The sequence below is a fragment of the Pelmatolapia mariae genome, linkage group LG20 (assembly GCF_036321145.2).
Source record: "Pelmatolapia mariae isolate MD_Pm_ZW linkage group LG20, Pm_UMD_F_2, whole genome shotgun sequence".
Lineage (NCBI taxonomy): Eukaryota > Metazoa > Chordata > Actinopteri > Cichliformes > Cichlidae > Pelmatolapia > Pelmatolapia mariae.
In genome coordinates this window covers 37,003,705-37,024,147 of record NC_086244.1, presented here as the reverse complement: position 1 = coordinate 37,024,147, position 20,443 = coordinate 37,003,705, and the positions used below count along the sequence as shown (strand labels likewise).

The following is a 20,443-nucleotide window of genomic DNA, read 5'->3' as shown; positions in this document are numbered from 1 at the left end:
AACAGCTCCCAATGAAAAGCATCTGACGAGTTAAATTTGGACAAATTTGGTCCTTTGACTTTTCCATGTAGTGGTTGCTATCACTATGAGACTTTGTCTAAGCTTTCTGGGGTGGTTGTAGTTCAGGTGGTAGAGCAGGTCATATATTAATTGGGAGGTTGGTGGTTCAATCCCTGGCTACTTCAGTCTGCATGCTGAACTTGTTACTGTCCAATGTATCCAGTGTGAGTGTTAGATAGAAAACATATAGAACAAAAGTGCTGGTAAAAATGAATAAGGCATGCAGGCAGGATATAGGCGAATGGCAGTCTATGGACCTGTCAATACGTTGACATGTTCAGTCTGTGGACCTGAACGTGTCAAGGCGAAAGACACTTGGACAGATTTGGCTGGCAACAATTGAAAGGTAGATTATAACATAATTTTAGTTTTGAGTACCTCTAAAATTTAGCTAATACAGCTCTACAGCTAGTGTTATGAGTATTTCTCACCACTGTAAACTCCCATTTGAAAGCTCCCTGAAAACCTAAGTAATAAACACAATTGTAAAAAACACTGAGTATCTTTATGTGTCTTGTTTTGTGCTTTGAGCATTTTGGTTGAGTCTAGCTAGTCTCGTAGCTCTTCAACAGACTGCTGTTTAGTAGCATACTCTCTCTATGGTGCTTAGCTTGGAGCCAGTTAGCTAAATTAGCTTAAATTAGCTGGAGGCTAATTGATAAGAAAACAGTTGTGTCACAATACATGATTAATTTTAATTACTAAGGTTATTTAATTCTGCCTCATTCATCCAAAATAAACTAACAGGAATAAAATTCTGATTGCTGTATGTATTACAGATTGCTACTTAACTCTTTAGCTTTAACTCACTATTAATAGTGCACACAAGGCAATTTTTAGCTTAGTGAAGCTTTCTTTTTCAGCTAAATGCCTTCTTTGGGACTCATAGAAGTAATCTCTTTTCACGTATGTACACAGAATTCCAGGCTTTTCTAATAACATTCAGATAATGTCATCACCTAATTGTTTAACCAGGACCAAATCAAAGTGTTCCAAGTAAAAGAAAACCTTATTTGCTTAAAATGAATAGAACTTCTACCACTGTTAGAGTTCCCACTTCACCCCTACTGCATTGTGCTTGCGCTGATAATTGTATATTTTACTTTAAGATAAATGATCAAGCTTCTTCATCAAATATTAAGAAAATGGTAATATAAGTACAGCCATTGAGGCCTTCAAATTCCCCACCCAGCAGGCCCAAAGAGTGATGCAATGTAGATGAGACCCATCACTAATGAGACTAAAGACACAATGGCGAGATCAGGAAAGAATGAAGTCGTGAATGGACACAAATACATATGCACGCACTTAGTCACCAGCCGCCTGGAAGACAGAATACAAAATGCCACAGAAATAGACTATAATCCTGGCCAGCAGTGATCAACACTGATAAATATTAATAAACACTATTATGCTCAGAGAAAAATAGAGACAGAGCAAGCAAGAGAAGGAGAAAAGATAGAGGCAGATTCAGGCAGAGAGAGGGAGCAGTAACAATAGAGGAGTCTTCTTGCTCTCTGCAGGCAATTTTCCCACTGACGTCCACCTTGTTTTGTGCAAACAGTGCGGACTCACATGCACGAACACTTGCACGCTCTTATTATCAGGCCATTTTCCTCTGTTTGTTTTCACCGTTGTTTTGTCCTGCTTCTTTGGAGGCCAGGATAAGAGGTGGGCACACACACACACACACACACACACACACACACAAATGAGAAGTATACAAAGTGGGGAAGAGGGAGAAAAAAATGGAGATAAAGTGAGCCTTAAACACACACACATATATACACACAGAGGATAGTATCTCTCCCATTCTCTGCCTGAATCAGTCTCATTAGTCATGCTAAGGCTGTAGTGTTGCTGGGTCGGGCTGCTCGCAGAGCTGTGGAGCTGGACTAAAGCCCACAGCCAGAGAAGGTCACCCACCACTCAGTTTAACTCCCACAGGACCAACGTTGGCCTCTTCCTGATAATAAGCGGACATCACGATGCACGGGGAGAGACCTGCAATCCCAGACACACCTATCTTGGTGTAGAGCTACAGGAGAAGATGACCCACACAAATCAGATCTTTTCAGTTTTATAATGTTGCATGATTTAAAGTTTTAAATAATTCTTGCACATTTAAATCACGTCTTAAAACCCACTTTTATTCCTTGGCTTTTAACCTCAGTGAGACTTAGTTTCTCTTTTAATTGAAGTAGTTATTTAATTAATGATTTCACTCTTCTTTTATTTTGTTTTTATTTATATCTAATGTAATTTTATTTTATGGTTCCAATGTACAGCACTTTGTGTCAGCTGTGGTTGTTTTAAAGTGCTTTATAAATAAAGTTGATGATGATAAAGTTGATGATGACATTTCTTATACCAGGCTGTGCTCGACCTGCTCTCTGAAAACAGTCATCTGAATTCCCTTCCTTTTACATTTAAGCAATGTTTCTTCTGATTGGAGTTGACCTTATCATAAATATCCATTCTCACTAACGTACAGATCCAATGGTGGCCCAATGGATCAATGGAAGCCTGACCTTTCAGCGTATAGGGATTACTTGCACATAAGCTGATCTCATTATTTGAAACTCTTATTAAAAGTCAAAGTATAACAGAAAATCACAATAGGTGCCCTTTTAAAAAAAAACCGGGTGAATCCAGCATTAGCCATAGAACATAAAAATATTTTTTATTAAAAAATATTAATTTCATAGAAAGAGAAAAAGTTCTAAATGGCCCTTTAAAACACATGTTTGGATGACACCCTTTTAAAGGACATGCCAAAATCATCACTGCTGCTGCCAGCAGCTTTTGGAAGCCACATAATTATTTAAATAGTGGATGGTGTGTAGTCAAGGGGGTTTTAGCTGATTGTAACATAAATATACCGATGCTATCTGAAAGGTTCGACTTTTAGTGAGCCAGTCTGGTGGAAAAATCGACACCATGAGGACAAAGGAGCACAAACTCAGCTAAAAAACAGTGATTGAAAATCTCAGGTCAGCGCAGTGATAGAAGGATACTTCCAAGTAAGTTAACATGCCATAGAGTCCAGTTAAAGGAATCATCATAAAAACCGAAAGAGTTTGGCGCTGCTGTAAATCTGTCTTTGGAACTGGCCGGCTGATCGTCCAAGAAGAAGAGTAAAAATGGATCTGCCAACAAAGAGACCGGCATTAACTACATTCTGATAAATGTGGGTGTGTTAAGCCCTTTTGTACTTCTATACTGACCACATTTTGATGTCATCACACCTACAAGGCAACAAGGAAAGGTATACGCACTGTAGCTTCAAATGAATGGGAGTAAACATTTTGAGTCCAGCTCATTCAGAGAGGTTAACATTGATTGTACAGTTTTTCACCTTTGCTGACAGCCTGTGAGCATCACCTGACACCTGTTTTATTTCCTCACATCACACTTCCCTGCTTCAAGTTCTCGTTCACACTGTAATCACTGAAGGATGATCGGCCCGCATTAGGGAATAAGGAAACTACTACGAAGTCTCTTTTTATATCATTTCTAAGCAATTTTAAGAATTGGGATAACATTCACTGTTACTGTTCTGGGCAGAGTTAAGAAACCTTTGTCCATCTGTCTCTCCATTGTTGTGTTTATCTCTCCCTTTCCCTATCACTGTTTTCCTAACCATGTTCCCTGATACTATATGTTCATTCTACCGTTACTGACCCCCGGGCAAGCAGGCAAGCAAACTGAGCAAACAAACCTCTCTGAAATGTGGCAGGACGTTTGAGTACAAACACAGGACAGAAATTCCCTCCAGTTGGTCCTGTTGCTCTCTTAGCTTAACCTCCTAGGACCTGGCGTCCACATATGTGGACATCACATTTTGGGTTATTTAGACCAAAATACTCAATTTTGCTCTACAAGGGCCTGATATCCACTTACGAGGACATTATACTGCTACTGTTCGATCGAAATTTTATACGAATATCCTCAAATGTGGATCTCATTTTTCTTAGAAACAAAAATCAGGTAAAAAAAATATCTGGTAATTCTTTGTTTTTACATTCATCAGGTCCCAATCAGCGCAAATAGCGAAGAGAAATTAAAATTGCATGCCATGAAAGAGTTCGGGTCTTAGGAGGTTAAAGATTTCATGATCTACCTGTGCACACTATACTCTGTGCTTTAATGGAAGTCCCAAATCTCTCAACTCACTGGATAAATTACGTCCTACAGACTCTGAAAAACAAACATCATTCCGATGATTTGCTATCCAAAATTTTATATTACACCACCTAAGCTGCCAGAGGAAATTTGGAAGTTTTAGAGTCTGAGGTTGGGCACATATAAAACTGTGACCAGTTTTTTTTTTGTTTGTTTGTTTGTTTTGTTACAATAACCCAAAAAGTGCTTAATAGAAAGATTTCACGTCAGACAAAGTGATTAACTTTGACAGAGTTCAGGTAGAGATTACTATTCGAATAACCTGACCTTGTCTCTTCAAATGAGCCTGTGCTGATAGTTTCCACATGACACTCACGCAAAAGCAACGAGCTGTCACCGCTCCCATCAGGAAACTATGAACATGCCTGTACAAGATGATGAATTTCTCACAGCGCTATCCCAGAGCGGGCTCCACCAACACAACCTTGATCGATAGCGGGGAGAACGACAGATGGCCATAAAGGACGATCGTGTAACTGTATGCTCATTAGCATAATCGCCTGCATACCTATACAGTAAACTCACAATGGCCTTGTGAGTTTACTGTATAGGTGCGCAGCTTGCACAGCACCAGCGGGCTTGTGACAGAGATGTTGTTTCTGTCTTGCACCAAGCTGTGACACTTTAAAGAAGAAAAGTCAATGAGCAATTATAACATGCTCAACATAACAGGGATATTTGAAAATCTGTATTGTTTTCAAGTAAAGGGAAATTCTTTCATATCACAAGCGTGTACATTTTACCCAACATGAGTGCGGGGGTCTAGACCAAAAAACATAATAATGCAGAAACGTGGCTGCACAAACCCAAGTTTCTGCAGGTCTAGTTTAGAAAATCTCCATAGGTCAACTCACAAGTTGAGGAGCCAACTCCTGCTACACAATCAAGAGCTGAGCACCCCAGTCCATCTTAAGCCCCTGAAGGTTGTTATCCATTTCAGATATTAAGATTTCATAATGTTTTTATTATAGTCAGATATTAATTGGCTAAAATTGGCTGTTTGAAGCATTTATCCCTTGTAGCACCATATAAAAACAATCTACCCTTCTTTATTTCATGACAATAACATCTAATGTATCGCTACAAAAGCTGACTTACACATCGTATATTATAACGTCACCAAGTAGTTAAGCAACCACCAAGAAATGGGCTGAAATGAACCATTCTTAGCATTTGTGGACCTCATTTTCGTTTAATGGTCAACAGCTCAAACAGACATGTACTAGCATAAATAAAGCACAATATGGTAGTGCAATGCTAAAATTGCTAATAATATTATTAGAAATGATTAATTTAACGTTGTGCAGCATATTTAAGTAACCTTTCTTCTCTGGGTGCAAAGTGGCACATTAATCAGCTGCCTCTGTCAACAACTGAATGCTCAATACAGCAGGCTTACATGCTTACTGTAACAATGCTGCAAAAGTAATGATTCGCATATATAATATTGACCACGTTAGCAATTACAGTTTAACATGTTTAGCAAGCTAACACTTACTAATTAGCCATTCTCAAAAAGCACAGCAAATACTTATGGGACTGCCAACAGTTTTGCAGTGCTAATGATTGCCACCTATAATGTGCACTATGTCAACAGTCGCAGATTAACATGTTTAGCTAATACCTGCTAATTAACCTTTCCCAAAAATTACAGATAGGGCTGATGGGAATGCAGTCTGCGTTAATCTGAATATGGGACTGAATAAGAATTCAACAAGGCGTTTATGAAGGTTTTCTTCCAATGCTAAATGAATATATTTATATATATTTTTTATCTGCTTACAGTAAGATCAGAGGATCACTGAAGACTATATCCTTGAATGACCACAAATGTTTGCACATTTTTTGGCAATGCATCCAGCAGTTTTGCCATAGTTGGACTGACTGACACATCTAAAGCTGCTAGTGTAGCTAAAAAGATCTGCTAGTTAGCCTTCTATGTCTTCTGCCTTCTTATAGCTCTAACATTTTTAATTAATTCCTGTCCTCTACGACCAGGCTTCGGTCACACTTTTCTTCACACCTTCCCTTCTGTCTTTGCTACCTTCTTTTTTGTCTTCCTTCCTAGCAGTCCATGCCCCCACCTTCCATAAAACCCACCACTCCGACTTTCTGTCATTCTTCATCACTCTCCTCCCCTTTATCGCTGCATCGTCTGTTCTATCCGCATTGTATTTTCAGATCACATCCAGACTCTGGCTTTACACACTAAGTCACTCTATACCTCATCACTCAGAGGAAAGTCAAGGAGAGGGCAGAGAGAGATGGTGAAAGAGCAAAGGCTTGAGAAAAAGGGGAATGAGACAGAAGAAGCTAAAGGCAACCAAAAGAAACAAGATTGCAAAAAAAAAAGGGAATGGGGGGGGGGGGCGGGGGGGTTACAGGTCAAAAATTAAAGGCAAAGAAAAAAGGTCAAGAAGAAGAGTTGTGGAGTAGAATAAGAAAGAAGAAGATAAAAGAAGAAGCAGAGGAAGAGCGGGGTTAGCAAAATGAAAGAAGCCCTTATGCTAATGATGGGACTAGAGTAAAGACGTAGGAGCGAAAGAGAAGATGGAATAGCAGAGAGGGGAAGAGGAAATGGAGACAGGGAGGTGGAGAGTAGTTCAGAGATTTATGGCAGGGTGTTATGGAGCACCGACTAAATAACAGAAGGTGAGACCAGGTGAATTATTCATGAGGATACTGGGCTGTGAGTGTGTGTGACATGTGGGTGACAGGAGCAGGTGAAACACACACACACTTACACACACACACTTGTGTCTCTAAGACACCCTTAGGCCAGCTCATCTATGAGTATGAGCAAAGACAAGCCATCCACTACCTGTAGATGAAATTATTTAAAAAAAAAAAACCCAAAAACAACAACACAAAATCTCAGCAAGACAGCTGTTGTGTGCTCAGACTAAAGAAATATGGGGACATTTTAACAAAATTAAAAACTAATTTGGGATGCATGAAAGTTTTGATCCCTCTAGCTCATGCCCGTGTTGGTACTTCTCTCGGTACTTGACAACCAGAAGTCAATTTATTCTAATTTAGGTCTTTTAGTTCCACATCTGGTGCCTTCACATGGATCATTAGACACTTTATGGAAGTTTGGCTACTGTGCTGCAGGTAGACTGGATGTTCTGCTTTAGAACAAACAGCTTCTTTCTTAAAAAGATCGTGTAAACACATTCTCCCACTATGTTAAAATGCTGTTCTTATAATAACATTTATTCCATGTGGCACAAAATGTGGAATTGCGCCTACACTTTGATTGCCCTAACCAAAATGGAAAACATCACTTTGCCATGTTTGAGGATATGCTGACATTCTTTTTTTACCCACTAAGTAGATATCTGGTTCTCACTAAGAAGAGGAGGGGAGTATGGATCTCCCTTTTTCTGGAAAAGCAGAAACCTGGCCCCTTTGACATGATATTGACACTTTAAATACTATGATAACAAGAATCCAAAAGCACTTATAATAACTATAGATGCATAATGAGTTGTTAAGTTAAAGACTCTATTTACTCACATGGCTTACAGTGGTTTACCTCACTGCCTACCTCTCTCACGCCCACTAGAGGTGTGTTTTCGGGTTGTTGGCTCTTCTACCAACTTTTCCAAGTAGGTGCCTCACTATGATCATGTGTTGATGATGAAAAAGCTCTAATTAATCTATTAAAATCGCTTCAATGACTGGACAGAACCTTCTCAGACACGGCTGGTATTGGCACAACCTGAACCTGTGATCACTTCAGTGCTTTGGGAAAGGTGCGAGGTAATGAAAGGCTATCAGCCAAATAAAAGCTGTAACCAAGTTTCACAAAAACAATAAAAAAGACATAATTTTTCCTTTTCCGGGGTTAAAAAATGCAAAATTCAAGGTTGCACAATCATAGGAGGAAACAATCCACACAGGTACGGATGATCACAAGGAAAGAAAACACTTCTGGGAGTTACCGTCTCAAACACTCACCGAGTTGATGCAGGCCAGCTCCTTGTTGAGCAGCCAGGGCAGGGAGAGTTTCCCCTCTCCTCTGTAGCACGACTGAATCCTCTCTTTAATCTTCTCCTTTATCTGCCTCATTGTGAACAGGCACAAAGCTGACTCCTTCGGCGGCTTGGCTCTGTTCTTCTGACCCTGCGCAAACACAGTAAATAGAACCTCCTCGTGCTCCTGAATACCAAGCGAACGTGCCAACCGGCTCCCCGGCCGGGCTAAATAAGCATCCTGAACCAGGCGGTACTCCACTCCGTCCTTGGTGCAGCCGATGGGGAACTCAACGTAGGAGTAGAACTTGGGATCGTCAACACACAGGCGGACGATCTTAGAGGTGAAGAACTGCTCGCTGGCCGCATCTGGGGAAGTGAGCTGGGTGTCGAGCTGTAAGGTGAGGTAGTACACAAACTGCTCGCTGTTGAAGCCATAGATGTAGTAAATGTCGAACGCGGGGAACTTTGAGAGCGTGTCTGAGGGAATCTTGAGCTGGGAAGAGACAAACTCATCCTGGTACACGAAGCTGAACATGTCAGCGTTTTCCTCGTTGGACATTAGTTTGCGGCTAGACAGCGTGGGGAAGTACTCGGACTTGCCATCGATAGGAGTGCCAACAAAGAGCTTCCCTCCGCCTCCAAAAATATCCGGGGAAATCACGACGCCCGACATGGTGCCCGCCTCGGCCACGCTGGATAGATAATGCTCTTTGCGATGGTGGGGTTCGCCCAGCTTGAACAAATCATCCAGACGCAGGAACTGGCATATTCCCTGGGAAGTACTTCCACATGCAATCAAGCGGTTGTGGGCAGCATCGAGCAGAAGGAGCTTATTGACATTAGACGTCTGCACCAGCTCGTGGGGGCAGGACTGTACACCAGGTGGAGGGTAACAGCGAGGGTTGTCTGTGACAGGGCCAGTGACGTGGCTTCGTAGCTTGGTGAGGTTGCTGGAGAGCTTATAGATCCAGTTGACGGCACCCAGATAGACCTCGCCGGTTTTGTTGTTGACCACCAAATGTGTGAGGCCTCCTTCAGGAGGGGAGAAGGAGAGAAAGGGGGACGTGGAAGGAGTAGTAGAGGTAGAAGCCATGGAGAGAGGAAGTACAAGGAAGAGGATGGGGAGGATGAGAAGGGGAGGGTTAAGGTGGGAAGACATGGTGGTGAAGAGGGGAGGGGGGTGTGAATGTGTAATCCTTTACAGGGTCAGTCAACGCCTTAGAGGAGCGCGGGGCGCAAAAGATGCAAAAGAGGAGTTTCCGAGCGACTGGCTTCCCCCGTCCTTTATTCCTCCTGTCTCTGCTGTCGTTTCTATAACCTCATCCCCTGATCCTCAGTCTTGTCTGCCACCAGCCCTGCAAAAAAAGGAAAAACAACGAAAACTGTCAATATATAGTTGTACACTTCCAGAGAACTGCCAACAATGATTCATTTGAATACATCAAAATGACAAGCCACTAAATATTACTCTGACTCAGACTCTGAGGACCAGATGCTGAAAGCAGAAACCAAAAAAAGAAAAAAGAAAAAATACAAATGAGGGCACTATCGGCTTTGTTTTATTGACTTCTCGACTCTTGGCTCGCACCACTCGGTGGAGTGCATCTTTTAAAAGAAGACAGGGGCCGAGCATTGCTCTTCTGCTTATTGATTGTCTGGAGGTATTAAAGGATTCAGCAGACAGGGTGCACTTTCACACACATAAATACATAAACACCTCAAAACCTGTAGATGTGCTCATAAGCAGACATATAGAAAAGGAGGCTTGCTATACGTATACAAAAAAACTAAACTAAAACACATACATACCCAGGGCCAGCCACTGATGTGTGATAGCAGGTAAACACCCATAAATTACAAGCAGGGCTGCATGAGAGTCCTAAAGTATATTTACTACAGGGAAACAGAGCGGAGAAATACAGGCAGCCTGCCTTCTGAAAAAGAAAGGGGGGGGGGAGGAACTGGTCAAAGCAGATAAAGCAGAAGAGACGGTGAGAGGGAGAGAAGTGAAAGCTATTTGGCTTCATACCAGTGGAAGTGGAGATGACTGAAAAGATTGCTATAAATGAAAACTAGGGAAAATAGTAAGGAAAGAGAAAAGGGGATGGACCATTCATCTATATTCCATTACTTTCATTTTATATTCACTTTTATGGTTTAGGGTCAAGGGAAGCTTGAGATTATCCCAAAATGCACTTTGCACTGGAGCCTACCAAGGTGACACTGGACAGGGCCAGAGACACAGCACATCCTGGATAGTGCGCGCCTGCAAGCTGCACCACATCAACCAAGTCAATTTCATGAAGGTGAAATTGATTTGGTTGATTTGAAGGTGAAGCATTTTTCTAACCAAAAAGATTTTGCCATATAAGCGCTAATGCATTTGGCTATAGGCAACCTCTTTTTGCTATGTGAATAAAAAGCCTTTTATTTGGGCAAAAAAGTGTCCATGTCTACAAGTTAACAAACCCCGAAGCCACCATTTTAGATATTTCCTCTTCCTCTCTGTGTAACTTCACTGGAAATGATTGGTGCGGTTCAAGAAGGGATACGCTTGTAGTGCTTGACAGCACTGCAGAGTCAGCTTACTGCCAGTTTTGTCATAGTGGTCAAACGGGATGCTGCAAAAAAAAAAAAAATCCATGTTGCCCCAGCAACACTGTGCTCATACAAAATATAAGTGACATATCAAAACCCTGCAAAAAGCACAGAAGCGATAGGAGAAGTGACAATTCATGGCCACACAAAGTACAAGCAAACTGCAAAATAAAACCACAGCAGAAGTTTTTAAAAAAATTGCGAAGTTCTTCAACTGGTCAACTGAGGTTTGTTCCAAAAGGAGCAGTTTAAACGTTCTACCAAAAACAAAACAAAAAAAAACAACCTCAAAACAAACCCCAACATGGTTTCAGCCTGCTAGAAAAATCAATTTGATCTCTATAGATAATTTCCCTATTCATTCACATTGTACGAGATTAAATTTTAATGTAATTGATCAGTTTAAAATTTATTAAGGTAGCTCAAAATGTTTTGAGTTCTGATAAAACTTTGTGGTGGTCATGAGGTCATGTTAACAATCCATTAAAATTTGCCTTACATCCAAGAAAGTTCTTTAAGGTCAACTTAATAAGTTGAAATTTGACAAACAGCCAAAAAAAAAGTGTCACATGTATTTTCAAACCAACACATCCATTATTTTTATTACTACGTTTTTGCTAGCTATCTTATTAAAATCACAGTGAATCACATGGTTGTTTTGCTAACCACACTAGCTAGCTAATGCTAGCATTAGCAGGTAACTCAGCACAACCCCTCCAAGCAATGTCAGAGAAAACCCAAGATGAGGCCAGTTTAGATCCCAAGCTTGGAGCATTATAACTGTAGCCCTCAAACCAATGAGGGGTATGGATATGGATATGCAATGTCTGTCAAACTAACCAGCACAAAAACAAGATAGCGGTTCAAAGGCTAACCACATACAGTACTATTCAATTTTCTTTTCATTAGTTCATGCAGAGCACAAAGCGAAGGCTTGTTTCATAATGGAGTTTGGACAGCAAACTATTCTCGTCTCCTGTTTCTGCCGCTGTTCCTTATTTCTCCCTTTCATTACATTCCTCTCCCTCTCTCTCTCTTCTCTCAGACACTTCTTGTCAATAGTGTCTTTCATCTCCTGCCCAGCCATGATTACAGTGGCCCAGATGACGATGCTGTTGCCTGTCCCATCAGGACAATAAACCCACTGTTAGCATCTTGGACACATAAAAAAAATGTGAACATATAACACACACATACAGTACGCGGTCAAAAGCATTTCTAAACCCTATCACAGACCTCATTGACTTCATCGTGCCGCATACCCTCTCACACATGTAAACTTAAGTGACATAAAACGGACCTTCCCACATGCAGTCAAGCACCGCGCGTGCACTTTATCATAATACACAAACACTTTAAGAGAAAGGAGAAGACTTGCATGCTATACTAAATGACAACATAAGAATTCGCGGTTATTGCTGAACATTTTTGTCTCACCTTCTCTGATGTACTTTACACATTCTATTAATAAGTGAAAACCACATAGCACACGTGAACTCTGTCGTGTATTGCTTCAATAGCCAGCGGAGCTGAGTGCTGATGATTACAGGCGCTGTTTGACTAAACTGGGACAAAGAGATGAGAGGAAAGAGGAACACATGAACTGAAAAACATAAGGTAGTGATTTGAAAGTATTTGCTTTTATGTTGGAATTAGATCAAAAGAAGAAAATAGCAGTTATTAAGAGGCAAATTTGCTAGAAATGTGAATGTGGATTCACAAATGATGAAAGAAAAATGCGACAGAGTAAACTGATGTGAAACCAATTTTTCTTCCTTTGTTGCCTCCCAATTCTCGTCTCTGTTACTCTTTTATATAGTTATTGTATTTTGTGAATGTTTATTTTCCACAGATTTTACAATTTCGATTTTTGCACTTATTTTATAGATTTAAGCTGCACATGTCTGTTTACATGTCTGACTGAAATATTCGCCAGCATTTCAGTCAGGTTGAGGTCTGGACTTTGACTGAGCCATTGCAGCACCATGTTTCTTTTCTTTTTTAGCCATTATGTTATAGATTTGCTGATGTGCTTAGAACCATTGTCCTGTTGGCTAATGTAGGGCAATATGGCCCAAAATATTTATCATGATACATATTTGAAAATTTGAGATAAAGATATAACTGGCACGAGACAAAATACTTTACAACTCCACAACTTTATTAGTGCAAAAAAACCCATCAATTTATTTTCACTTAAACAAGCAGCTGTTCTTACAGGGAGGACTTGTTGGTTCTGCTTTCTGCCACTACGTGGCATGTTCTACAAAAAATTGTGTTGTATTGTGTATCTGACGGACGAAAACCAAACCAGTTCCACACCACTGAAGTTGCACAATTTTCACAAACCAATTCTGGTTCATCTGTTTCATTCAACGATCCGCTTTCGCCCTTCTCATTCTCCGTCGCCGCCATGCTTTTTCCGCCAGTGGCGTATGAGCGTTTGAAAACAAAAGCACTGCGCCTGCGCGTTTTACCCATATTCTATCGCGATATTTCATTTTCTTATCATTGCTTAAAATTGTACCGGTATTACTGTAAAAGGTTTAATATGGCCCAGCCCTACCATTGACCCAATTTGGCTGAATTTGGAGCACAGAAGAGTTCATGATTCTGTGGATGGAAAACAAGCCCAAATCATTACACCTCCACCACCGTGCTTAGTAGGTAATAAAGCAGTTAGGCTGATATGCTGCATTTGGTTTTCACCAAACAGGTTTCTGTGCGTTAAGGCCAAACATCTCCACTTTAGTAGCACCCAATCAAAGGACATTGTTCCAGAAGTGGTGGTTTGTTCACATGTAACTTTGCAAACCTAAGCTATGTTACTGTGTTCTTTTTAGAGATTAGAGATAAGACTCTTTCTCCTGGCAACGCTGTACAGTAAATTAGTTTTAACATTTAATGTGCTAAAGTGAAGTTGGTAGAGCCTGAAGTAAGCTCTGGGGCTTTTTTGTATTTTCTCTGAGCATTGCACAGTCTGACCTTGGGGTAAACTTGCTGGGACATCCACACCTGGGGAAATTAAAAGCTTAAGACCAACAAACTTGTACAGAGTGTTTATCGACACTACCTGTGCATCACTGCAGTCTGCTGGCAAAAGGCATTTGCAACTCCATACTGAAGCCCAAGCTTCTAAAGTGATGCAAAATACTATCTGGTGTTCTTGTTGTTCATCATTTAAAGCCACCTCTAATCAGGAAAATATGGCACTTGATATATTACCTGATATATCGCATCATTAGCTGATCAGCATCTCATCTGATAAAGGCCTTCACCTCTAAACGTGCGCGCGTGTTTGTGTCAGGGCTATCCCCAAGCCCACCTGCCACGTCAGATGAAGCTGTTGAGGCATTCAGGTCTGCCCCGAGCTGATTTATTGCTGTTGGCACATCGATTGCACACACAGCCACAGACCTAAGCCAAACACTTAAGCAAATTTATACACACCACTTCTTCAGCATGGAGCTCACATTCATGCCTGCCGGCCTCGCTTCGTGCGAGTCTCTGTTTGTATATGTGTGAGCGTATTCTGCATCTGGTCCATCTTAATTACTTGTCAAACAGACATCCACACGCGTCAGCTTATATGTGAACTGTACAATACGTACACAAGGCATACATAATGAAACTTTGAAAACCTCAGGCAAAGTATAAACATTTATACAGATACCTTTTCCAATTTAAACACTTTTTTTCTGGACAAAGAGCCATAGAGAAAGAAAATGTTGGAGTTGGACTGAGCTGCTTGGAAACTTGACCTACATTTATTACCTTGTTGATTAAAAGACGTGAGCCCAGAGGTTTGGATTTCAACTTATAATCACGTCACCATAATCGTGTTGCTACAGCTTAAACGGGGTTTACGTCTAACTCCAAAAAGTTTCATTCACTTTTACACCTGAAGTTATTTGGAATTTAGCTTTCATAGAGTTCAGAGCTAATCAAGACGTTTAACCTGGAGAACCTGAAGAGGACCTAATTAGGAGAGACTTTGTTCAACCTAACTCACAAATTATGAGTAGGCAACCACTTCGATGCAGGAGGAGCTGTTTTTCTGGCTTGTGGGGGGCACAGACCACAGTGTCTGGGCTAAGTGAAGAGTAGACTTTTCTTGAACAGTTTCTCATGCTAATATTCACATTAACAGATCTCAACTGCTGCTTTAAATTTGACGAGTGAGATAACAATTCCTGCAGTAATATTACATAAGTCTGGAGGTTTCTACTGTCAAATATAGAACTTCCTATCCCATGGACACAGTTTTTCTAGTTCCATTCCCCCATAAATGATGTAACCACAGTAATGTCACCTATTCTTTAGTAAAGTTCCTTTGTGAAACTTTGAGCGAAGGCCTGAGGAGAAACAGTGGAATACAGCATGCTGTTGTTAATCACAGGATAAAACATACCCAGCTGTTTTGTTTCCCTTTGACTTTAAAGGGGGTTTAATTTTCATCTCTGATTGGATAAGACTTGAAAAAAAATCGAGGCCACAAACTCAACAGAAAACTGTTTACCGTGGTTACACACAAGAGAGCTAATGTGGGAATTTTCCATTGCAATCCTAAATAATCAGCCATCCTAAGGTGTCGCCCCGTATGGGACAATAGAAATAGAACTTGTTTAAGGTATTTTTTTAATCTCGTATATACATTTTTTGTGAAAAAGTAAGTCATTTGATGTCAATTGTACACTTCATATATGGAGGCTGAAATTAATGATGAAAGATGCCTCATCCAAATGAGTTGCACTGCTAAGACTTGATGTAATTAATTATTAAACAAGAAAATATAATGCGAGCTCCATGCAGCAAATAAAAAGATGCTAGTGATTTCACTCTGAAGTGAAATCAGATTTTATGCCAAAGCGATAGTATTTAATATGGAAGATTCCTGGTTTAATTCCAAGAGGAGACACAGAGCCTACCTCAGGGATTCATATGGCTGTGTACTGCTAGTTTCAGCCCCAAGACCGGATAAATGTGAGGGTTGTGTCAGGAAGGACAGTCGGCATAAAATCTCTGGCAAATCAAACATGTAGATACATCTGCTGTGGTGACCTCTTGTGAATAAGGGAGCCCCCTTAATAAATACCTGACAGTACTTAAAGTACTGACGATGTGAACGGGTATGTCATATGCAAAAGTCAATGGTAAGCCATCATAAATGAGCACACCAACTGATTTTCTTTTAGATATGTCAAGGTAGACACAATCAGCCTATGCTTAGAAAATCTGATGGGATCTTTTCAATTAAAAAAAACAAAAAAAAACTCCACGCTTACTGCAACAGATGGTAGCAAAATTTACAGTCACAATACAGGTCAGATAAGGACAGCAGAGGAGGAGATGTGGGAAGAGGGATAGGAGACGGACACACTTGTGAACGTGAGGAGATTTCTATTTGGAATCCATTTTCCAAAAGTTGTAATATTGACAAGTACTAATACTGCAGACTGTAGTCGACTCACATCCTCCTCTCCTGGTTTTCAACAGATGGACAGATATAAAGAAAGACAAGTAGGAAGGGAGGGAGTTAGCCATGTATTTCACTGAACAGTATTTATTGGTAATGTTGTTTTCTCTCCATGTGCCACTGCTATATCTGCCAGTAATGATAACTGTGATTGCAGAAATGAAACCAAACATAGGATAAAAAGAATAAATCTCGTGTTTTGTTTCTTATGAAAAAACAAATGGATGATGCCAAAACCAGTACTACTGTATATGTCATGAAATCTAAAATATTTAGATCCAGCATTGTATTGGATGTCATTATAATACAGAATCAAATTGCTGGATTTGCCTCACAGCAAGAAAGTTCTGGATTCGAATCCACCTTTCTGTGTAAAGTTTGCATGTTCTCCCTGTGCTTTTGTGGGTTCTCTCCTTGTAAACTGAACTCAAACAGTCCAAACACATACATGTTAGAGGAAATGGTGACTCTAAATTAGTCATAGTCGTGAATGGGAACATGAATGGTTCTCTATGCGTTAGCCATATGACAGACTGGTGACCTACCAAGGGTGTACTCCGGCTCTTGCCCTATTACAGGCCCACCGTGACCCTGAATTGGATAAGCGGAGAAATTGGGTGGATGGATGGATGGTACTGGGCACTGGCTAATATAAGATAATCTAACTGTTCCAGGACTGCAAAACCTAGATTCATACATGAATTCCCCAAAAAGACGTGTTTGTGTGAGTATAAAGAGAATGTGGGTCACACTCTGTGTGTGTGTGTATGTGCACATGTGGGCTGCTGCACCATGCAGTGGGGACACAGTGGTTCATTTACAGCCGCATTCCACAACAGACACACTGACCTCACAGACAGCTGCATGCACACACACAACACAAAAGAAAGCAAACCGATAGAGAGGTAGCTTCACACTGCACACACACATTAACATCCTTTAGTTATATAGCAATCAATTAAAAATTAAGAAAATACATCTCTGTGGTTTAACACAGTTTATTACATACGCACACACACACACACAGAAAATTTGATTCTAACAATCTAAATGAGATGATGAGAAGGATGAAGCAGGCAGCGCAGTAATTTGACTTCATTCATAAAAAGCTGTTCACGCACACATGGAAACAGAAGCTTAGGTAAAAGTTGCATTCCAAGTATACATTTTTTTAGGGAGCACACACAAACACACAGGCACACTCAAACAGACGCAGGAAGGCATAAATCTCCTGGGGAAAAACACACACTTGCATAAACACAGCCAGAGATACAGGCAGACAAACTCCCGCTTGCACGCCCACAGATACAAAGACTCGCTCACACGCGCTTATTTTTCAAGCTGACAGGTGCAGATCAGCCATCACTCTTTCAGAAAGTGCAGTGGGAATCCACAGCGAGCAGAGCTGAGTGGATGAGCCTTAATCATTCTTAATCTGACTGAGTCTCGCCTACAATACACTCGCTCTGTCTCCCCCAAGCTCGCCAGAATGGAAAGGGTTTAAGGATTTTTTCCAGATAAAACGAAATCCTGACAACTGTTCCGCACTTTTGTTCAAAAGGAGCAAACGCGCAAATCACCTCAGCTACATTTATATCAATTCTGCCCACAATAACTTGCACAAAGTTATACCTTAAACACCAAAGATTTAAAAAAAATGCTGCATGTAAGCAAAGTAATATTAAAAAGCCCTCTTTACATTTTTTTGTGGTGTGAATTTTATTTCAACCTGTGTCATTTGTGAGTGGATTGCTACTCTCACTGGGCCAGACACACACCCATTAAGGGAAGCACTCACTATTAATTTTATACATGTAGGTGGGGTGGGTGATGATGAGTGTAGCAATGCAGTGAGAGTTTTCCCAGTCAAGGGGAAAGGTGGGTCATGCCTCTCAAATTAAAACACCTATTATAAAGCTGTGAGTAGGGGGGGAAAAATGTTACCTATGCTTTTTACAGTTGTTTTCTGAACATTAGTGTAACCCGATAAAGGAGAGGACATGCTCTATTGTTTTGATTAAAGTACATAATGCATTAGTTTACAGCTGGCCATAAAATTACTGCAGGCCCGGAGAGGGAAAAATGAACCGTAATGGTTGTTTGGTGACATGCAGCTCATCCATTAAAATGATTTAGAGTAAAATATGTTTTATTAAACATTGTTGAGTTTCTGATTGTCATGTCACACATCCCCCAAAAAAACAATAAAAAATAATACAAAAACACTACAATCTACTCCACTACAACAACATGAAAAGTCAATGTTTTCTTTTTTTTATGGATTCTTGCAGAAATGTCAACAGCAACTTTTTGCCCGTGGAAGGTACGAGTGTGTCGACACCTCTTTGTTGTTAAAAACATTCAGATCCATCAACTGGTACCTGATGTTTGTACGCGAGTGTTTCCCCGCACTAGTTTTCTAGTACTGTCCTTGAAACAAAAAGGTGGAGGGTAGAAGCGGAGCAGCAATTCAAACTACTTACACACAAGTACAAACAAACAAAAACAGCAGTTTTGGGTTTTTTTGTTATTTTTGTGTTGATTTGTTTTTCATAGATCTCACCTCTGTTGTTGAGGTCATGTGCATGGGCTGGATCACAAAGATAATGAGCGCCAGTTTGCAGCTTGCATTGCATAGCTAATGAGGAGAAACTACACAGTCTTTTAAAAAATGATAAAATCTTCCTCTAGGCTTTTAAGCATTATTAATATTTTGCATAAATTACAAACCCTTTAAATTGTCTCTTCTAGTTATTACTCATACTTGGCCCCAGCGGTTAAGGTTCAGTCCAGTTCAGTTTCTCTTAAGTTAAGCAAGACAGCTTATACCACCATGTTGGTGTTGTTCCTGCAACATTAAAATAATGCTGGTTCATGATGATTGTTGCATAGCACAGCATAGAAAAACATGTCTCTGTTTACAAATAAACAAATCGTAAGCATTGCAGTTGTTTTATTTATTAATTTGTACAACATAATAAATATATGATTAAGCTAGGTTTTCTGTTAGCCAAATGTACTTTTTAATAAATTTGCTAACTTATTGGCTAATGCTAACTGAATGCTTAGATATCATTTATCAGTTGCAACGTTGATCCTGGAGGAGCATCAATATGATGATTTGATTGATTGATTGATTGATTGATTATACTTTATTCATCCCGAGGGAAATTGGGTTAAGGCTGCCAGCCGTGCCAGCGCCCATTTAGCACATATTAACACAGGGCTATTAGATCATGCCTGATACCCCAACCGTATCTGTTGGAGGTCTGCTCTGACGGTTAGTTTGGCTTAAAAAAAATCATCTCAAATAAATAGAATATCAATGCAAAATTCTTTGTATTTTTTCATATATTCTATATTCACTGCTTTTTAAAGTGAAAATGCCATTTTTGTGTTAACTTTGACGGTTATTGCTTAAACAGTATGAATACTCTGTATCTCTCACTCCATTTCATCACAAACAACCACAACATAGGTAAAACTGCTGACTTGTCGCTTGCCCAGATGGTGATCACTGACACCATCCAAAAAGGGGATATGCCGCAGGTCTTTGCTGAAAAAGGCAGGCTGTTCGCAGAGTGCTATATCGAATCATGTTAAAAATGTGGCAGGAAAATGTGCAGATGGGACAGGGATGACCGCAGCTTTGAGATCATCAACAAATGTTCGATTCAAGAATTTGGGAGAGCTTCACAAAGGATGGACTGAGGCCGGTGTCATTTGTCTGTGTATGTTCTTACTCATCCAGTCATGGTAGACTTAAAAGCTTGAAAAGAGATGGCAACTGGACTTCTTTAAGTTTGTGAAGATGTTTTGCCCCTCGTCCAAGAGGCTTCCTCAGTTCTAAAAGCAAAATAGTGAAGAGTCCCAGGTATTTAACCCCTGGTGGGGGTTGTCCCCTTTGGAGGTGGTCCTGAGGGTCACTGACCCACTATATCATGTTGACACATTAACCAAAGTTTGAAAAAAGACAGAGGTCATTACCATCACCAGGGATTAAAGGTAAAACCACTGTGAGATTGACCCCACCCTATCATGTGACCTATTGAGGTCACCTAGAGTAAGATGTGAATGGAGGTTAAAGTCCCTGGGAAGAGATATCAAGACTGTATTGTAGGTAGTTCATAACTGGTGTCATAAT

The 20,443-nt window shown here is 40.4% G+C and overlaps 1 protein-coding gene across 3 annotated transcripts in view; it reads right to left on the bottom strand.

Annotated features, from left to right (window-relative positions):
- LOC134617951 (plexin-A1-like) overlaps positions 1–20,443 on the bottom strand; it is a 307,268-nt gene that overhangs the window by 255,438 nt on the left and 31,387 nt on the right. For all 3 annotated transcript variants that reach the window (XM_063463038.1, XM_063463040.1, XM_063463039.1), the window contains exon 2: positions 8,209–9,580. In XM_063463038.1, the coding sequence (XP_063319108.1) occupies positions 8,209–9,384 (1,176 nt within the window). In that variant the 5' untranslated portion in view covers positions 9,385–9,580. The remainder of the gene's footprint in view (positions 1–8,208; positions 9,581–20,443) is intronic.